This window comes from Ambystoma mexicanum, chromosome 3q (assembly GCF_040938575.1).
Source record: "Ambystoma mexicanum isolate Mex_15411 chromosome 3q, UKY_AmexF1_1, whole genome shotgun sequence".
NCBI classification, from domain to species: Eukaryota; Metazoa; Chordata; class Amphibia; order Caudata; family Ambystomatidae; genus Ambystoma; species Ambystoma mexicanum.
Genome location: NC_090926.1, coordinates 137,174,209 through 137,192,094, shown reverse-complemented (window position 1 = coordinate 137,192,094; position 17,886 = coordinate 137,174,209). Strand labels below are relative to the sequence as shown.

General features: G+C 48.9%; 1 protein-coding gene across 1 annotated transcript in view; it reads left to right on the top strand.

Moving 5' to 3' along the window:
* Nucleotides 1–17,886, top strand: part of PFDN5 (prefoldin subunit 5) — a 118,786-nt gene that overhangs the window by 73,104 nt on the left and 27,796 nt on the right. Inside the window, exon 4 of the mRNA XM_069653323.1 lies at nt 16,214–16,288. Coding sequence (XP_069509424.1) covers nt 16,214–16,288 — 75 coding nt within the window. The remainder of the gene's footprint in view (nt 1–16,213; nt 16,289–17,886) is intronic.

Here is a 17,886-nt window from a genome sequence, read left to right as displayed (position 1 = left end):
CTCTGCAGGTCAAACGCTTCTCCAAGCAGAGAGTGGGAGGCAGATCCCTTTCCTCGGCTAGCTCCTCCCTTCCAGAACCCATCCCGCACAAACCTCCCCCCCACCCGTCTCCCTCAGACTTGAGGCGAATCTTCTAAGTTCCGGAAACTTCTCAAGACTTTCCCTGTCTCCTCTTCCTTCCCCTCTCCCTTGCTAACTCTCCATCTGCCGCTGTGACTGGGGCCTCGTCCCTTCATAGTTATACCGGGGCCAGACCACCCTCTAGTAGTCCCCTCCCTCCCCCAGCATCCCTTGCCAGCACTTGCCCTTGGGGGGGTGCTCCCTTTTCCGGACTAGCCCAACATGGTCCTCCCTGTCCACCGCACTCATCCTCCCTTAAACACAGCCTATTGACCTGTTCTTGGTTGAATGGTCCCCAGGAGAGTCTCAAACACGCTTTAGCTCACTGCTCTTGTCACAGAGGAGACATTTCCATATGCATGTCTTTGTCCCACCCAAAGGCAGTCCAGAACCGAAATGCTAGACAAATCTCTTCTGAACAAGAGTACCAACAGCAACCCCAGACACGTGTTTCGGCCTAATCTGGCCTGAGGTGGAGCTGTGCCTCTGAGCACAGTGAGCAAGGGGTCCACATCTGGATTTCCCTGGTAGCTCAGGGTAAGAACCCAAAGTACCTCAAAATATGCTAAAAGGGCTTCTATTTCCCCATCCAGCCAGGAAAGTAGTATTTAGTTGGTTTCAGTTCTCCAGCCTTCCAGCTGTATCCAAATATATTTCTCAATATTAATCTCCGAATATTAACTATCCCAATTCTGTGTGCAGCCATTGTGTAGTTTCAGTTCCTCCCCTCATAATTTGAAAGGTCTGAGTCCCATTATTGCAAAGGTGGAAGGGAATGGAGAGACATTTCTTTTTAATAGTGTCACTTTGCATGTCTATGTTTAATAAAAATAAATATCATTGTGTTCTGTTTATTACAATGGATAGTTCAAGATGTTAAATGTTCATGTGCGATATGTGTGATACGCAGAGATCATTATTTTTCCTACTTTTTAAATTTGTTCTCATGATGCACCAGGTGGGTTTTAGGAGTTACATATATTGGTTGCAGACAAAATACAATTTGTTTCAAGTTGATGGGACCTTTTGCTATACTTTTTTGTTTTAATGATTTATATTTTGGGACCAAAAGCAACACATGTAAGTTTTCTTATTCACTTTATAAGTGAAGAAATGCTGACTTTGGCAAGCAGAGGTCATTGTTGATAGTACCATCATGAAGGTGAATGTGCATGGTGTCTATGTGTCCAGGCTAGGTTTGTTAGCTTGTTCACAGAGATCCTGTGACTTTAGTTGAATGAATTTTCAGTGACCTGAATTTGATATACTTGATAGGTCTCTTTGCTCTTTGTCCATTAGCCAGCATCTGTCAATGTTTTTTGAGGCCTGGGCTTGGAACTGGTTTGAACCCAATAAATCTGAGCCTTACTGTGGCCTCGTATTTTGTGACGTGGTTGGGGGATTGGAGTGAGGTTTATGCTAGGTCAACCCCAGCTACATCTTCCACGGAATAGAGCAATTAATATGTAGCTTTCCAATTCAATACTTTTTACATGTCTCACACTATGGTGAAATCCTGGAATCGTTCCTTTATTTTTACACAGTCCGATAGCACAGTGAGCTAAGCACCTGCTCCCGATATGTGCGCAGCCTGCTGTGGCAGGTTCGAATCTTGGCAGGGTCAACTTGGCCTTTCATCCGTGCGAGGTCGATGCATTGAGTACCACCCTGTGGGATAATTTCATTGCTCCTAGACCTATGGGTGTGTAGCGCTATAAAAGAAATGTATTATTATACTGCTCCTACAAATGGTTTGAGGCATGTTAAATCTTTTTGGATGCAGCGAACACACTCTCTTCACTTTTGGATGCAGCGAACACACTCTCTTCACTTGTGCAGAGTTCCCATTCCCTGTCCATTGTTCTACAGGTCTTTACATACTCGTCAGGCAGTAGTTAATCCGTACACCATTTGCATTTGTCTCTTTAAAGCATGAAATGAGGCCTTTTGCAGCTTTGCATGTGGAAAGTTCCCATTCAAATCGCTCCAATTCTCAGCATGTTCTTGGTCTTGACAAGCCAGTCTCAGGATTCGGTTAAAGGCCTTGAAAATAATTGCAATGTCTCTCTTCGGTGCGCACACAGTTGTTTGCACATCACATTTTACAACAGCGCTCTTTTCATCCTGGGAGTGAGCCAGATGCACAATCCAACAGAAAGCATAGTTTTGTGAATGGGGCATCTCGCTCTTTTACAACAACTTTTTTGTTTTCTGTTCACTTTAACAAAACTGTGCTGCATTTTCTTCCACATGTCTAACTAGTACTTAGTCGTAGCAGATGTGCCTATCTATTTGCATTGTGAAGTGCCCCACTACTCATTTTTAGATGGGGTTGCACATTCTAAACATAATACGTGTTTTGTTTGTCCAGTAAAAAGAAATCTATGAATGATGTCATTCATTTTCGGTGTATAACAATACAATAGCCAACCCCTCTGCACAGTACTGAAAAGTATTTTCCTCTGCATCAGGAAATGCATGCATGTATGTGCCTCTTAGAAAATTATGCGTGTCACCAAATTGAGTTGTTTGCACATCAGGCAAATGTTTGTGCCACAAGAAAAGAACAAGTTACTTGCTCGTGGTAACGTTCTTTCGATTGGATGTTCCTCCCACGTATTCCTCATCTTTGATATTTTTCGATATACAGCTTCAGCAGCTTCGGAAATAAAATGTCAGTGGACACTTTGCGTCGATGAAGTCGACTCGATGACCCTCGAGGGGCTCTGTCTCGAGGATGAGGTCATCGAAGGCATATATAGAATGCGCAGCACCCGTTGGATTCAGTTCTGTTTTTCTTACTGTAGAAACTACCCGCAAAACTACGGCTTTGACCGTGCTCAACTTTGAAGGAGCAAAAGCTATAATAGCATGGGAAATTCTACTGTGGGGTAGGCTGGAAGGACGATGAGGAATACATGGGAGGAACATCCAGTCGAAAGAAAACTTGTTCTTTGAATGGATTGTCCCCTCCCACGTATTCCTCATCTTTGATAGACTCCCAAAGCAGTCTTTGATTTGGTGAGGGGAACAAGAATTTAGTTTTCAATGGTAATTTTGTGCCCTACATGAAAATCAGAAATAGTTTTGGGTAAACGTGAAGGTTTAACCCTCATAACACCCATATCCTTATGGTATCCTTATGGAAGATAGTAAAGGGTGGCTTGGATGAAAGTGTCTGCAATTCACTCTCTATGGGCTGAAGTTAATTCTACCAAGAGAATCGTTTTAAATGTGAACCATTTTAATGGACATGAAAGTAAAGGTTCAAAGGGTGCACGCATTAGACATTTTAGTACCAGACTAGGGTCCCAAACTGGAACCTGTAAAAAGAGAGGGCAGGGGGAACACATTGGTGAGCCCCTTTAGAAATTGTCACCAGTGGAATTTTGAAATATGAACATTCTTTTGACGAGTGCGTAAAGATGGATAGTTCCGCCAAATAGCCCTTAATAGTTCAAACCTGGAGCCCCAGATTGGCTAAGGATAGTAAAAAGGATAATACCTCTGGTGTTTTTCACAGAAAAGGGTCTACATTGTTGTCTTTGCACTAGCTGCATAATTTGTACAAACAGCAACGGCACAAGGACTTTGTTGCTGGCCTTCTGGTTGAAGGCAAAATCTCCAATACTTCATCCGGGAGGTCCCAATCCTTGTGTCGCAGCCTTTCAAAAACCATGAGTGAAGGTTGAGTGTCTTGATCTCTGGATGGAGAACCCGACTCTCCTCTCGCAAGAGAAGGTCCTCTCTTAGTGGTAGACATATTGGAGGGCAGATGGACATGTCCAGAAGGTCCGGGTACCACATCCTCCTGGCCCAATCCGGGGCAGTTAGGATCATGTGTTTCCGAACTTTCTCAACCTCCTGATCACGTGCAGAATTTGTTCAAACGGCAACGGCACAAGGACTTTGTTGCTGGCCTTCATCCGGGAGGTCCCAATCCTTGTGTCGCAGCCTTTCAAAAACCATGAGTGAAGGTTGAATGTCTTGATCTCTGGATGGAGAACCCGACTCTCCTCTCGCAAGAGAAGGTCCTCTCTTAGTGGAAGACATATTGGAGGGCAGATGGACGTGTCCAAAAGGTCCGGGTACCACGTCCTCCTGGCCCAATCCGGGGCAATTAGGATCATGTGTTTCCGAACTTTCTCAACCTCCTGATCACGTGAGAAATGACAGGGACTGGAGGAAACGCATACAGGAGTGGAACCTCCCAGTCCACTACAAACGCGTCTCCTAGAGCTCCTCTCGGAGGAAATTCCCTGAAGCAGTACAGTTCTCACGCTCCGGTTGACACTGGTTGCAAACAGATCCACTTGAGGGGTTCCCAAAGGGTGAAGATCTCTTGAACTTCCTGAGCTAGTTCCCACTCGTGGGAGACTGTTCTGTACCTGCTCAGAGCGTCCGCCGCCGTGTTCTCTTCTCCGGCTAGGTGAACTTCTGATGGAGAGATTCCTTCTTGAATTGCCCAGTACCGGAGCTGCATTGTGTCTCTTCACAGTGGTAGTGACCCACACCTCCTCTCTTGTTGAGGTAGTAAATGGCCACTGTGCTGTCCACCATGATCAGGACATTCTTTCCCCGTACAGAGGGCAGAAAGGCCTTCAGCGCTAGCCTGATTGCCCACAGCTCCAAAAGATTGATATCTAGTTTGGACTGCGATGGGATGGAGACCAACGACCAATGATTGTCGGATCGTTGGCGTGGGCTCCCCACCCCGTGAGTGAGGCGTCTGCCACTACTGTTCTCTCTGGCCATGGTTGCCAAAAGGGTTCTCCCATCTGAATATTGTCCTTGCAGGTCCACCATAGGAGATACTGTGCAACACTGCTTGGAACCTGAAGTAGGTCTGACCTGTTTCCTGAGAACTGGGACCATTGTGTTCTGAGGGCTCATTCAAGGAATGTCTTTTTCAGGTGGGCCTTGGGCACCAGAAAAATGCAGGATGCCCTGAGGCCGAGCAACCTCAATAAATTGGTAGGCCGCAGACGCTGGGCACTCTGAACTTGGTGACCATCTGCAGAATGTCTAGAGCCCTCACCTGTGGTGGCGAGCTCTTTCCCAAGGATGTATCCAGTACAACCCCGATGAACTGGAGCTTTTGAGAAGGTGTCATATAGGACTTCTTGCAATTGAGGGAGAAGCCCAGTCTGTGACGAGAGTGGCAGGCCATGCTGAGATGATGCAGGACTTGTTCGCGGGAACGCACCCTGATCAGCCAATCGTCCAGGTATGGGTAGACGTGAATCCCCCCTCTCAGGCCTCCGTCCTTCTTGGGTATTATTAAATATGGGGAATACTATCCCTTGTTCCTCTGCGTTACAGGCACCGGTTCTATGGAACATTTCTGTAGCAGGGTCAAAATTTCCTGAGTGATTCCCCGGTGGATGGTTCTGAGGTCTCTGAATGAAAGGAAGGCAGTAAACGTGGGCTATGATTTCCAGTGCCCAAGCATCCGAAGTAATGTCTCAGCATTCTTACAGATGCTGAGACAGTCTGCCTCCCACTAGTGACTTGTGACTCAAGAACTCAGATAGGTTTTGTGGCGGCTGATGCAGTGGCTGGTTGTAAGAATGCCCCTGCTTGAGCAGGCTTTGCACCTCTCCCATGTCCACCACAAGGGAATCTTCCATGGCCTCTTTGACCAGCCATTCCTCTCGCTCTTCCAACGGAGGAGTAGTAGCAAAAATATCTACCCCTCCAAGGCTGCCTACTGGGGCGAAAGGTTTGAGACTGCCTAATAGCGACACCTAAAGATTTGGCTGCTGCCTTTTTGAGGTCTGCAACTTCTCCAAGCTTTCGTCGGCCTTGTTGCCAAAGAGGTGAGACCAGTCAAAAGGCATGTTGAGGAGTCTGGATTGCACATCCGGTGCAAATCCCGACTTCCTCGACCACGCAAATCTGCGTATTGCGGTGCTAGTAGCCATGGCTTTGCTGATGCTGTCTGCGAAATCCAGACCTGACTGAAGAGACTCGTGCATGGCTTCTTTACTGTCTCTAACAATAGCTAAGAACCTGTCTCTTTCCTCCCCCTCGGGAATGTGCTCTGCTGCCAAGGAAATGCAGTCCCATAGAGTGAATGAGAATTTTGCAAGGGCGCATGTGGAGTTGGCTGATTTTTAGAGCCATACTCCCTGCAGAAAATGCTTTTCTTGCCCATCCATCTACTCTTTTTTTGTCATCCCTACTTGGAGGGATAGTAGGATAAGATGCGTGCTTGGCAGTTGCGGTAGCTGCCTGTACCACCAGACTCTCTGGAGTGGGGTGTTTAGACAGGTAATTGGGGTCACTACTGGAAGGGCAGTATTTTTTGGTCTGGTTTTATTCACTGCTGGATTAGTTTCTGGCGTTTTCTGCCACTCTTTTTTTTGTAGAGCAATATGAAATGGTAATATAGGATCCATCTGCGGATCCTTATCTAGGATGTCCGTCAGATCATCCTGTTCAGAAGGGAGGGCAGGCCTACTCCACCCCATATAGTCTACCACTTTAGACATTAGCAATCTATATGAAGCATCTGCATGCTCACCAGCCTCGGGTCTACCAAAATCCAGCTCAGGTGAGGTGTCTACCCCACTAGCCGTCTGTAAATTATCTTCAAGATCTTTCAACCTAGACTCTTCAGAAATAAAGCTCTCGGGCACATTTGGTGTACGAAATCGGAGGCCAAAAGGCTCAGCATTGTCTGGAGGATCATCGCCCCCCATAAATTGAGGAGAGCGATTTGAAATGATCTTTCCTCAGTAAAGGAATATAGGTTTTTTTGAAGTATAGGCATCAATGGCTTAATGAAGTGTGGATTTAGACGCTCGAGGAGTTCAAATCTTTTTTGGCTTCGATGACGCCACAGGTTTAGGTGGCGTGGTCAGCATCGATGGCGCAGCCAGCGTCGATGGCATTGCCGATGTCGAGAGCTTAGATGGTGTCGACCTCGACTTATGTTTGGTCTTACGGCTCGATGGATCCTTCGCTCTCAATAAGGATCTGGCCTTCGTGCCAGGCACGAGGGCGCACAGGATTTGACTTAAGCCCTTTCCTTACCGGCTTCTTTTTAAGGCGCGGTAGGAGCATGTCTTGCCTGCTGTGGGTTTGTTTTTGGAATATTTTCAGCATTTTTGACCTAAATACTTCCCATTCTGCCGGTGTGGAGTTTTTCGGTGGGAAGGTGTCTCAGGGGAGGTGTCCGACGACGTAGGCGACCTGTGGTGCCCTTTTTTTACTTCCTCGACGAGGAGTGTTGGGAGCCACTCCTCGATCTTTTAGCCTTCCTCCGAGGAGAGTCCCCTCTCCGCTCGTCGACAAAGGTTCTATCGACCGGGTAAATGGAGATTTGTCATTGTCCGGCACTTGGCACAGGCCGAGTTCTTTTGCTCCACCCCAAGACCCCACAGACCTACTCAGTGTGGGTCAGTTAACAACATTTTCGAATCACAATCTCAACACTTCCTGAACCCGGTCTTCGGGGTAGTCTGTGTCGATGAAGACCTATCGCAAAGAACAAGGGAAGCGCGCCATAGTTTTCCTGAAGCATAGCTTATGTGGAAAAAACGGAACTAAAGCCAACGGGCGCTGCATGTGCTATATATGCCTTCTGTGACATCCTCAAGACGGAGGCCCTCGGGACATCGAGTCGACTGCATCGACGCACATCGCCCTCCGCCGATTATTATTTTTTTTCCTCAAACCAGCTGAAGCTGGAGGATATCGAATATCAAAGATGAGGAATACGTGGGAGGACGCAATCCTTTCAAAATAAGATTTATTTGATGTGCCTGTTTCTGCAGGAGTTGGATGATACACATAAAACATCTGCATGTCTGCTCCCACTGGTAGTCTGTACGTTTGAACATGTCTCCTCTCCCTTTTCCGATCTCCTCCCCTTACTTTCTTGTATGCACTTACTCTATCAGAATTGTCCCAGGACCTAGTATGATAGCAACCTCGTCTGTCTCGCCCCCCACTCCCCCATTTTACTGTTTTTTTCCTCCACAGCCCGTCAGGCCTAGTATGATAGTCGCTTGTTTTGTTCCTCGGCTACCTTTCTACACCCTTCTCCTTCACCTTTTTGTTTTCTCCAGCTCTACCAGAAATGTCTTCGGGCCTAGTACGGTAGTCGCCTGTCTGTTTCCATTTCCTTCCCACTCTCCCTCTCACTTCCTTATCTATGTCTTAGCTCTTGCACTATCTTAAATGTCATCAGGCCGAGTACGATTAATTTCACATCCTTACTGTTCATGGCCTGTAAGAATGTCATTGTATTTTCCCTTGTTCCTATCTTGCCTTGAAGCGCTTTGAAACACATTGTGTATAGGCACTATATAAATAAACTGTCATATCATGTAGGCCTAGGAGATATGTTTTCAACCCTTCGTTACTTCTAAAAGATACCATTGTGAAGTCCGCTCTTTCTGTTTTTGGTAGTCGTATTTGGGCATGAGTTCAGGCTTTTTTATGCTTCACTCTGTAGCCTTCTATTTCTTCGGCCTTAATTGAAGATGAAACTAGAAACCCTCAGAATAATTTCTGATAGATGGGAAGGTGATGATTTTTAAACTGAATTGGGAAGAGAAGTTTGAAACTTTGTACTCTATCTGCTTGAGGAACATCAGTCTGTAGCGAGGATTCAAGTGAGAGTGGGAATAAATGTGCAGCTAGTGTGAGTTGCTTGTGTATTTATTGTGTTCTAGGCAGTTCTTCACCCCTCTACTTAAAACCTGATGCCCTCATCCACTACTTGCGACCCCCCCCCGCTAATATTTTGCAAACAAGACGAACATTATTCTCAAAATGGGCATCAATCAAGGATGCAGCAAATATGGATAATGTTTCTAAGCAATTAAATCCTGTTTGATAACGTAATTTCAGTCTCAACCCTGACCACACCCATGGCGAAATTACTTAGGAAGTTTGGTAAGACCATAAAATACCAGGGCCAATTCATTGACATTTTACCTTTCACTCTGTGTAAAGGTTTATTCGGAGCTTCAAAAAGCTTTTTGCCATTGTGACTTCTTTTGTGGTTTTGTTGTGTTTTTTTGTCAGTGTGCTCAGTCATGGCCGTAGTACCCCTTCCTTGACTATGCCAACAGCCTAAAATTAGGTTGACCAACTTGCTTACTAAACAGGCTCAGAATTCTTTGCAATGGCTTTTACTGGGGCTCAGCTCTAGCGATTACTCTAGACTCTATGCCCTCCATTTGTTGACTGTTGTACACAGGATCAGTGTCATGTCAAATGCTATGCTCAATCCAACCCTTTCCTCAGGGACCAATTTGGCCAGACCCAACCACCATTCTCTGCAATTCAATGCTTAATTCCGTATGCAATCTATAGTTTCCTCTTGATTTCAGAAAAGCCTGGTTCTTCCTGCAACATCAAATATGATAGTCTTGTGTTTGTCACACTCTCCTCTCACACAAGATGGGTTGCATTTACTCAGCATCCTGATTACCCCCTTTAATAATACTACTTCGAGGGGATTGGGTCCTCCGACGTATTCCATATCTATGACAGGTAATCACCACAGATGTGCTGCTTCGGAAACTTTTTTCTGCGCCGTCGTCGAGGACCTCCTCCGACGTCCGACGTCATCCGATGTGATGAGTAGGACGCATGACGCCCGTAGCCTCGGTTCCGTTTTTTCCGCGAACGTGTTGCTTCGTGAATCTCGGTTATGCTTCGACTCTTTGGAGTTCTGTTCTTCTCGGTTCTTCGAACCTGTTCGTTTTTGTGTGAAAATCCTTCTTGTGAAGATGTCTTCTACTTCGTCTTCGACCCCGCGTCCGGGCTTCAAGAAGTGCGGGGAGTGTGGGTCCAAGATGTCGGTGACGGACTCGCACGACGCCTGCCTCTGGTGTCTCGGGGTGGCCCACGACACGGATGACTGTATTGACTGTATTGACTGCCAGTCGCTCACGTCCAAGGCCTTACGGGAACGTAAGAAGAAGTTGTCGGTAGGTCGGGTGTCCAAGCCCCGGAAGTCGAAGTCTGCGGGGCTTTCGACGGATGATTCGAGAGGTGACTCTCCGCGTCATCGTCGGAAGACTCGTGGGTCTTCTTCTAGGAGTCGGTCTCGCCACTCCTCGGCCTCTTCGAGGCATTCTCGGAAGCGCCGACAGCGGTCGTCTTCCAGGTCCTCTTCTGAGGACTCTGCCCGGCACGTCGCTTACCCCACCAGCCGTGCGACGCCGGAGGAATGGGCTTCCTTCAGGAAGAAAATTCTGGCGATTCTCGAGTCGCAGGGTACTGAACCGTCCGCGCCCCTGAGTGGGGTCGGCCGTGAGAGGTCGAGAGACACCACTCGCAAGAGTGGTCGGCACGAGTCACGGGAGAGGTCCCGTTCGGACAAGGGGACTCGTTCTCGACGTACCCGTTCCAGGTCCCGGTCCTGGACACGTTCGAGACCGTGTGCACCTGTGATGTCTTCGCGAAAGACATCGATGCCTGTGGCGTCAACAGGCTTTCTCGAGGCTCCGGCTCCAAGGAAGTCGTCGACGCTCAGGCCGTCGAAGGCCACGCTCGGAGCTCCGGCTTCGAGGACTGTGTCGACGCCGTCAATGCTGGCGGCGCTGCATCTGACGTCGACGCCGATTTACTAGACGCCGATCCTCTCGGCGCCGATGCCTGTTCTCTCGTGCATTTCGAGGCCGGGGTGTCAGAGGTTCCCAGTGGCACGGAGGTACCCCCTAGGAAGGCTCTGGTTAAGAGCAAGCACTCTCGGTTGCCTTCTTTCTGCCACCTGGAATATATTTCAGAGGTGGATGAGGATTCTGATGGCCTGGTTCCTAGTCAGGTTCCAGATTAAATGGTTTCGGGCCATAGTCAGTTTGACGATTTGAGGCAGTCGCTGCATGATGCCAGTGGACTGGACACCTCTCCGGCGGTAGAGTTCTGTCAGCCTGAGCCTGGCTCTCATGCCGATTCCTCGTACCGGCGCCTTATGGCTAGGGTTTCCGAGTACTTGGGATGGTCTGCTCCCCCAGGGGAGTTTGTGCAGGATGATCTCACGGACATCCTTGATGTTGGTCCTCCAACTGACCCGGTACTGCCGTTTCATATGGCTCTACAGAGAAGGGTGGCGGCGGCGGCTTGGACTGCTCCGGAGAGTCTCCCAGCGGTGGGCAGGTCCTTGTCGCGAAAATACCGTCCAGCCAGTAGCGACCCCTGCTACTTGACCAGGCACCCCACTCCGGAGAGTTTGGTGGTGCAGGCGGCCACGGACCCGGTGAAGCAGGCGTCGTACCCTACCATCCCTCCTGATAGGGACGACAAACGTTTTGATGGTTGGGCGAAGAAAGTGTTTTCTTCTGGTGGTATGGCGCTTCAGGCGGCCAACTCCATTTGTGCCTTGTCTCGTTTCACGCACACTATGTGGAACTGTTGCGTTAGCAGCTGAACATATTCCCGAAGGGGACGAACGGGATGGTTTCCTTGCTATGGTCCAGGATGGTAAGGACGCCATGTGTGAGTCCGTTTAGTCGGGTTTGGACATGGCTAAATGCGTTAGCAGGTCCATGGCGGCGAGCACCGTGATACGCAGGTTTGCGTGGTTGCGGAAGTCGGGGTTTGCTCCTGATGTGCTCCTCAACATGCCCTTTGACGGTGAACACTTTTTTGGCAGCAAGGCTGACCAGAGCCTTGAGAGGTTGCGGACCTCAAAAGCTGTAGTGAAGTCGTTGGGCACTGCAGTTCGCCAACCTCCGCCTTTTCATCCTAGGGGACAGCAATGGAGGGGTGGTTCCTTTCGCTATTACTCGTCCTTCAGTAAAGCGAGAGGAGCTGGCAGTCAAAGAGGCCAACGCAGGGGTACCAGAGGTGGACGACAGGGTACCCGTGGTGCCAAGGCCGCTCGGGCAGTTGCCTCTTTGCCCACAGGTAACGCCGCAGCCGCTACCACTCAGTCATGTGGCCATGTCCCATGGTTCGCCGGTTGGGGGAAGGCTGGCGCAGCATCTTGTAGAGTGGCATGCCATTACTTCAGATGTATGGGTTCTGGAGATCATAACCCACGGCTACTGTCTTCCCTTTCGGCAGAGGCCTCACGACAATCCACCGGGGAACCTCTCTTTGCAGAGTCCGGATCCGCTCCTTGCGCAGGAAATTCAAGCCCTGCTGGAGAAAGGTGCCATAGAACTGGTGCCTGTAGCCGAGAGGAACAAGGGATGGTATTCCCCTTATTTTTTGATTTCAAAGAAAGACGGGGGATTGAGACCCATCATGGACTTGCGTGGTTTGAACAAACTCCTCAGGAAGGACAAGTTCAAGATGGTTACTCTCTCTCAAGTCCTCCAGGCCCTTCAGCTTCAGGACTGGTTGGTGTCTCTCGACCTCAAGGATGCTTACTTCCATGTGCCGATCCATCCCAAGCACAAGAAGTACCTGAGGTTCGCGGTTGGCGACTCGCACTTTCAGTTTCGGGTCCTGCCTTTCGGATTGACCTCCGCCCCGAGGGTTTTCACCAAGCTCATGGTGGTGGTGGCAGCGCATCTCAGGCAAGGGGGGGATTCACGTCTACCCCTACCGGGACGATTGGTTGATCAGGGAGAGCTCTCCCGAGCAAGTTCTGGATCATCTGTCTGTCACCTGCCACTCCCTTCACAGGCTGGGCTTCTCCCTTAATTTAAAGAAGTCCCATTTGACGCCAACACAGCGGCTCCAGTACATCGGAGCAGTGCTCGACACTTCCCTGGGGCAGTGTTTTCCTCCCCAGGTGAGGGCTCTTCACATTCAGCAGATGGTGCACAAGTTTCAGCATGCCCAGACGCTCCCAGCGTTCGAGTTCTTGAGGTTGCTCGGCCTCATGGCATCCTGCATTCTTCTGGTGCCAGAGGCTCGCCTGCGGATGAGATCTTTGCAGTGGGCACTTAAGATGCAATGGTCGCAGGCCTCCGGCAGGATGTCAGACCCGGCTCAGGTGCCGCCCTCGGTCGCCCAGGACCTTCTGTGGTGGGCCGTCGAAGGCAACCTGATGAAGGGGGCTCTGTTTTGGCTTCCCTGGCCGGAGGTGACGATCGTGACGGATGCATCCCTCACGGGATGGGGAGCTCATGCCAACGGGCTGACAGTCAGCGGTCGTTGGTCTCCGTCGGAGTGCAGACTCCAAATCAATCTGTTGGAGCTGAGGGCCGTCAGGCTAGCCCTGAAGGCTTTTCTGCCGACTGTGCGTGGAAAGAATGTCCTCATCCTGACGGACAACACAGTGGCCATGCACTACCTCAACAAAAAGGGGGGGCAGGGTCACTTCCTCTGTGCAGGGAGGCGATGCAGCTCGAGTTCTGGGCCATCCGCAGGAAGTTTCGGTCTCTGCAGTTCATTTGGCCGGAGACGAAAACGTGAAGGCGGACGCTCTGAGCAGGCAGAGCACGATCTCTCACGAGTGGGAGTTGGCTCAGGAGATTCTCCTGGAGATCTTCGCCCTTTGCGGGACCCCTCAGGTGGATCTCTTCGCCTCCAGTGTCAACCGGAAGTGCGAGAGGTTCTGCTCGCGGGAATTTCCTCCAAAAGGAGCCTTAGGAGACGCGTTCGTGGTGGAGTGGTCATTCCCGCTGCTGTATGCGTTTGCTCCAGTCCCCGTCATCCCGCAAGTGCTGCAGAGGTTACGGAAGTTCGGTTCCCGGATGATCCTCATTGCTCCGGTGTGGGCTCGGAGGACGTGGTACCCGGACCTTCTCGACTTGTCCATCTGCCCTCCACGGCGTCTTCCCTACCGAGACGATCTGCTCTCACGGGAGGGGGATCAGGTTCTCCATCCAGAGGTCAGATCCCTCAACCTTCACGCTTGGCTTCTGAAAGGTTGAGGTATAAGGATTGGGACCTCCCTGAAGACGTGATGGAGGTGTTGCTCTCGGCCCGACGGCCAGCAACAAAGTCTCTGTACCGTTGCCGTTGGCGTAAGTTCTGCGACTGGTGCAGAGTTCAGAATGTGGATCCTTTTGCATGTGACATCCCCATGGTTCTGTCCTTTTTACTTTCTTTGGCCCACAGGGGCTTGCAAGTGGGTACCATTAAAGGTTACCTGGCGGCGCTGTCCATCTTTAAGCGCTCGTCTGAAGAGTGTTCCTACTTTAAAATCCCTTTGATTTCACAGTTTCTGAAAGGCCTCACTAATGTGGTCCCTCCGTCACCTTTCCTGGTGCCCGGTTGGGATTTTAACCTTGTTCTCAGCTTTCTAACGGGTGCTCCGTTTGAGACTTTACATTCTTGCCCTTTGAGGCTGTTGACTCTGAAAACTGTGTTTTTAGTTGCGGTTACTTCCGCTCGCAGAGTGAGTGAGTTACAGGCACTTTCAGTTAAGCCACACTTCACTGTTTTCCATAAGGACAGGGTTGTCCTTAGAGTTCGTCCTTCTTTTCTTCCGAAGGTAGTGACGCAATTTCATTTGGCCCAGAAGGTTGTTCTTCCGGCATTCTATCCTCCTCTGCATCCTGGTAAGGAAGAGGAGAGGCTCCATAGGCTTGATCCTAGGAGAGCTTTAAGCTTTTATGTTTCACGCATGTCCTGGGTCACAGTGGACGATCAACTCTTTATTGGTTACGCTTGAAAGCGTTTGGGACAAGCTGTGACGAAACAGACTTCGCTGGATTATTTTGGCCATCTCGGAGTGTTACCGCTTGGCGGGTAAGGACCCGCTGGCTTACGGGCCCATTCTACCAGGGGTATGGCTGCATCTACTGCCCTGCAGAGGGGTGTTCCTATTCGCAACATCTGTGATGCAGCGCCCTGGGCTTCAGTAAATACATTTGTACGTCACTATTCCCTCGATTCCATCCGAGGACAGGATCTGGCCTTTGGCAAGGCGGTCCTTTGCTCTGCTATTTGATTGGCAATTCTAAATTTTGATTCTAAATTCTTTCCCTCCTCCTTGCTCTGGTACTGCTTTGGGAGTCTGTCATAGATATGGAATACTTCGGAGGACCCAATCCCCTCGAAGAACAAGTTACTTTCTTACCTGGTAACGTTCTTTCGATGGGATGGTCCGACGACGTATTCCATATCGCTCCCTCCCTACCTTCCCCGCTGCAGAATTTCTTTTGCGATTGCAGTTTACGTTCCGCAAGGCTTTGTGTCTGACTGGCAGTTGACTAATGTCACACGTTCTGGGGGAAAAAACTACAACTGAGGCTACGGGCGTAGTGCGCCCTACTTATCACATCGGATGACGTCGGACGTCGGAGGAGGTCCTCGACGACGGCGCATCGACGCAGGACGCAGACGCCGAAAAAAGTTTCCGAAGCAGCACAGCTGTGGTGATTACCTGTCATAGATATGGAATACGTCGTCGGACCATCCGATCGAAAGAACGTTACCAGGTAAGAAAGTAACTTGTTCATCTTCTGCATCCATGTATGCTGCTCGTTTTCCATATATGCAAGCTCCAAATCCACCACCTGATACTGATAAATATGGCACAATTCACCACATTACACTGAACTTAAATACTCGGTCATGGTTACACATCACCACTTTAACATTGGAACCAAGATCCCTGTGATAGAATACTTCTAGCATTTCATGCTCAAATATGCACACGTCAGTGCAGCTCAGCAGGACTGTGACGGGCTTTGACTCATTAAGACAGGGGCAATTCTAAGTCGCACTGCGCCCAAGAGTGCAATATAGGCATGTGTGTGTTGTAAGTAATTGAAAAGAGATGTGGTTATAAGTCCGATGAATTTATTTGCAAAGTAGCCTGACGCGTGTTTCGAGTCTAAACCGACTCTTCATCCGAGGCTGTAAATGGGAGATGGGACCTAAGATAAATTGAATGAAGGACAGTGCCAGAAAACTCTCACGGCTTCACAATTGTGGTAATTTCAGCACAGCAGGAAAAGCCAAAGTGATGTGAAAGGAAGCGGCCCCTGTGGTTTTGTGACTTTCTGCCAAACTTGTGTTTTTTTTGGACTCATTAAGGCCTACCCGCTGACAGTTTTTCATAGAGTCCAAAATATACTGGAATATCGATCCATGCAATTGGGCTCTACATGACAATGTTACGCTGCTATGAGACAATGACGGATGGACAATATAAAAATATCAAACACTTAGAATACAACTATTGTAAAATGAAGTCGAGTTTCTTCCTTAACTTCTTTTGCAGATGTACGTACCTGGAAAATTGAATGATGTGCAGCATGTTCTAATAGATGTAGGAACAGGATATTATGTTGAGAAGGTGAGTGGGGGCAAATTAAGGATTTCTGAAGCTTTCAACCTTTTACATTTTTTTTCTTCTTAAGATTTGTCTTGAAGTTGGCCCCATTTTGCCTTCATTTAATGAATTGAATTGACCTATTTTCAGGTTCGGGGACGTACAGGATAATGGTGTAAAGTGAAAGTAATAGAATAAGGTTCCCTCTAACCTGCCTGCCCAGAATGTAGATGCTGACTTCCTTGATTGCCCCACCCCATCTGCCACTTTCCTGTAATCTTCACTTCTTTACCCTACTATCTGGTACCTATGATGTCAACTCCCCTCACTCCGACCTGGTTACCTGTCCCTCGCTATAATGAAGACTGCATATTGTGGGAACCCTGAGGGTATCCTCACCCCTTTCCCTCGCAGTGCCTCCACCCAGTTGGCCAGGGAAAGGCCGAACCTACCGGATCCTGACCCTGGGGGTGGATATACGAGGGAGCACTACCTTTGGGGGAGGTAATTTAGGGAGAGGAGGTGAGGTACCCTTAGATGAGATGCAGTATCCCCCTTTCCCCTTTCATAATTAACCTTTCCTTTCCCAAGTCTTTGTAGACTATTGCCATTCCCTTCCCCATTTTCTCAGTGTGTCACCTACTAACATCCACCAGTTAAGTACTGGGACGAGGAAGAGGCAAACGAGATCAGTGCATCCTTTACCCATTGACTTGCACAATCACCTGTACCAGTTAGGTACTGGGGCACGGAAGAGGCAAGCAAGAGCAATGTCTAGTATTTTTTGGACTAATCAACCTGACGGAAGGTTTAAAACTGACATGAACCATTGAAGAGGGCGTCAGTCTGGAAAGCAGACCCACCGATTGCTGGAGTAGCGCAGACCCTTACTGGAAGGCAGCGTGGCAGAAGAGGCATTCAAGACCACCAGAACGATGCAGAGCGTATGCAGCCGGAAGCGGGGCTGAGGGAAGCTGGAAAAATATGAGGAATACGTGGGAGGACACAATCCTTTCGAAAGCAGCCTGCCAATGACAGGCTGCAGAGAGGAAGCAGTCACCAGGCGAAGTGAGGCCCGAGCTGCAAGAGACTCATCGGTGGCTGGCGCAAAGCCACAAGAGCCGCTGCAGGGGAGAAGTGAGGCGCTGCATGAAAGGGAGGGATTATGGTGGTCAGAACCAGGCACAGCAGACGGGCTCTCAAACATGTGAGGACATTCGTTTTTGAATACCGATATGAATAAAACCCAGTACTTTTGAATATTGATTTGAACAAAAGCAATTACTTAGGAATACCAAATTCAAGGGAAGATATTAAAGAGCAATTGTGAACCATTTAAGGACCACATGAGGAATGGAAAGGTGACTTTTCGGAAAACAGCATTTTCTAAATCTATGAAGGAACTTTGAGCTGTGGGAACAAACATTGGCAAAAGCCATATGAATGCATTAAAGCAGTAACAAATGAAAGGTGGCAAAACAGTGATACTATGTATACAAGGAACTGATGAGAAGTGTCTAGTAATGTGCATCAGTTGTGCGACCTGTAATGGGTGGACCGTGTGGTCTGACAACTGCGCCTAGACCGAGGACACATACCTATTGAAAAGCCACTCAAATAAC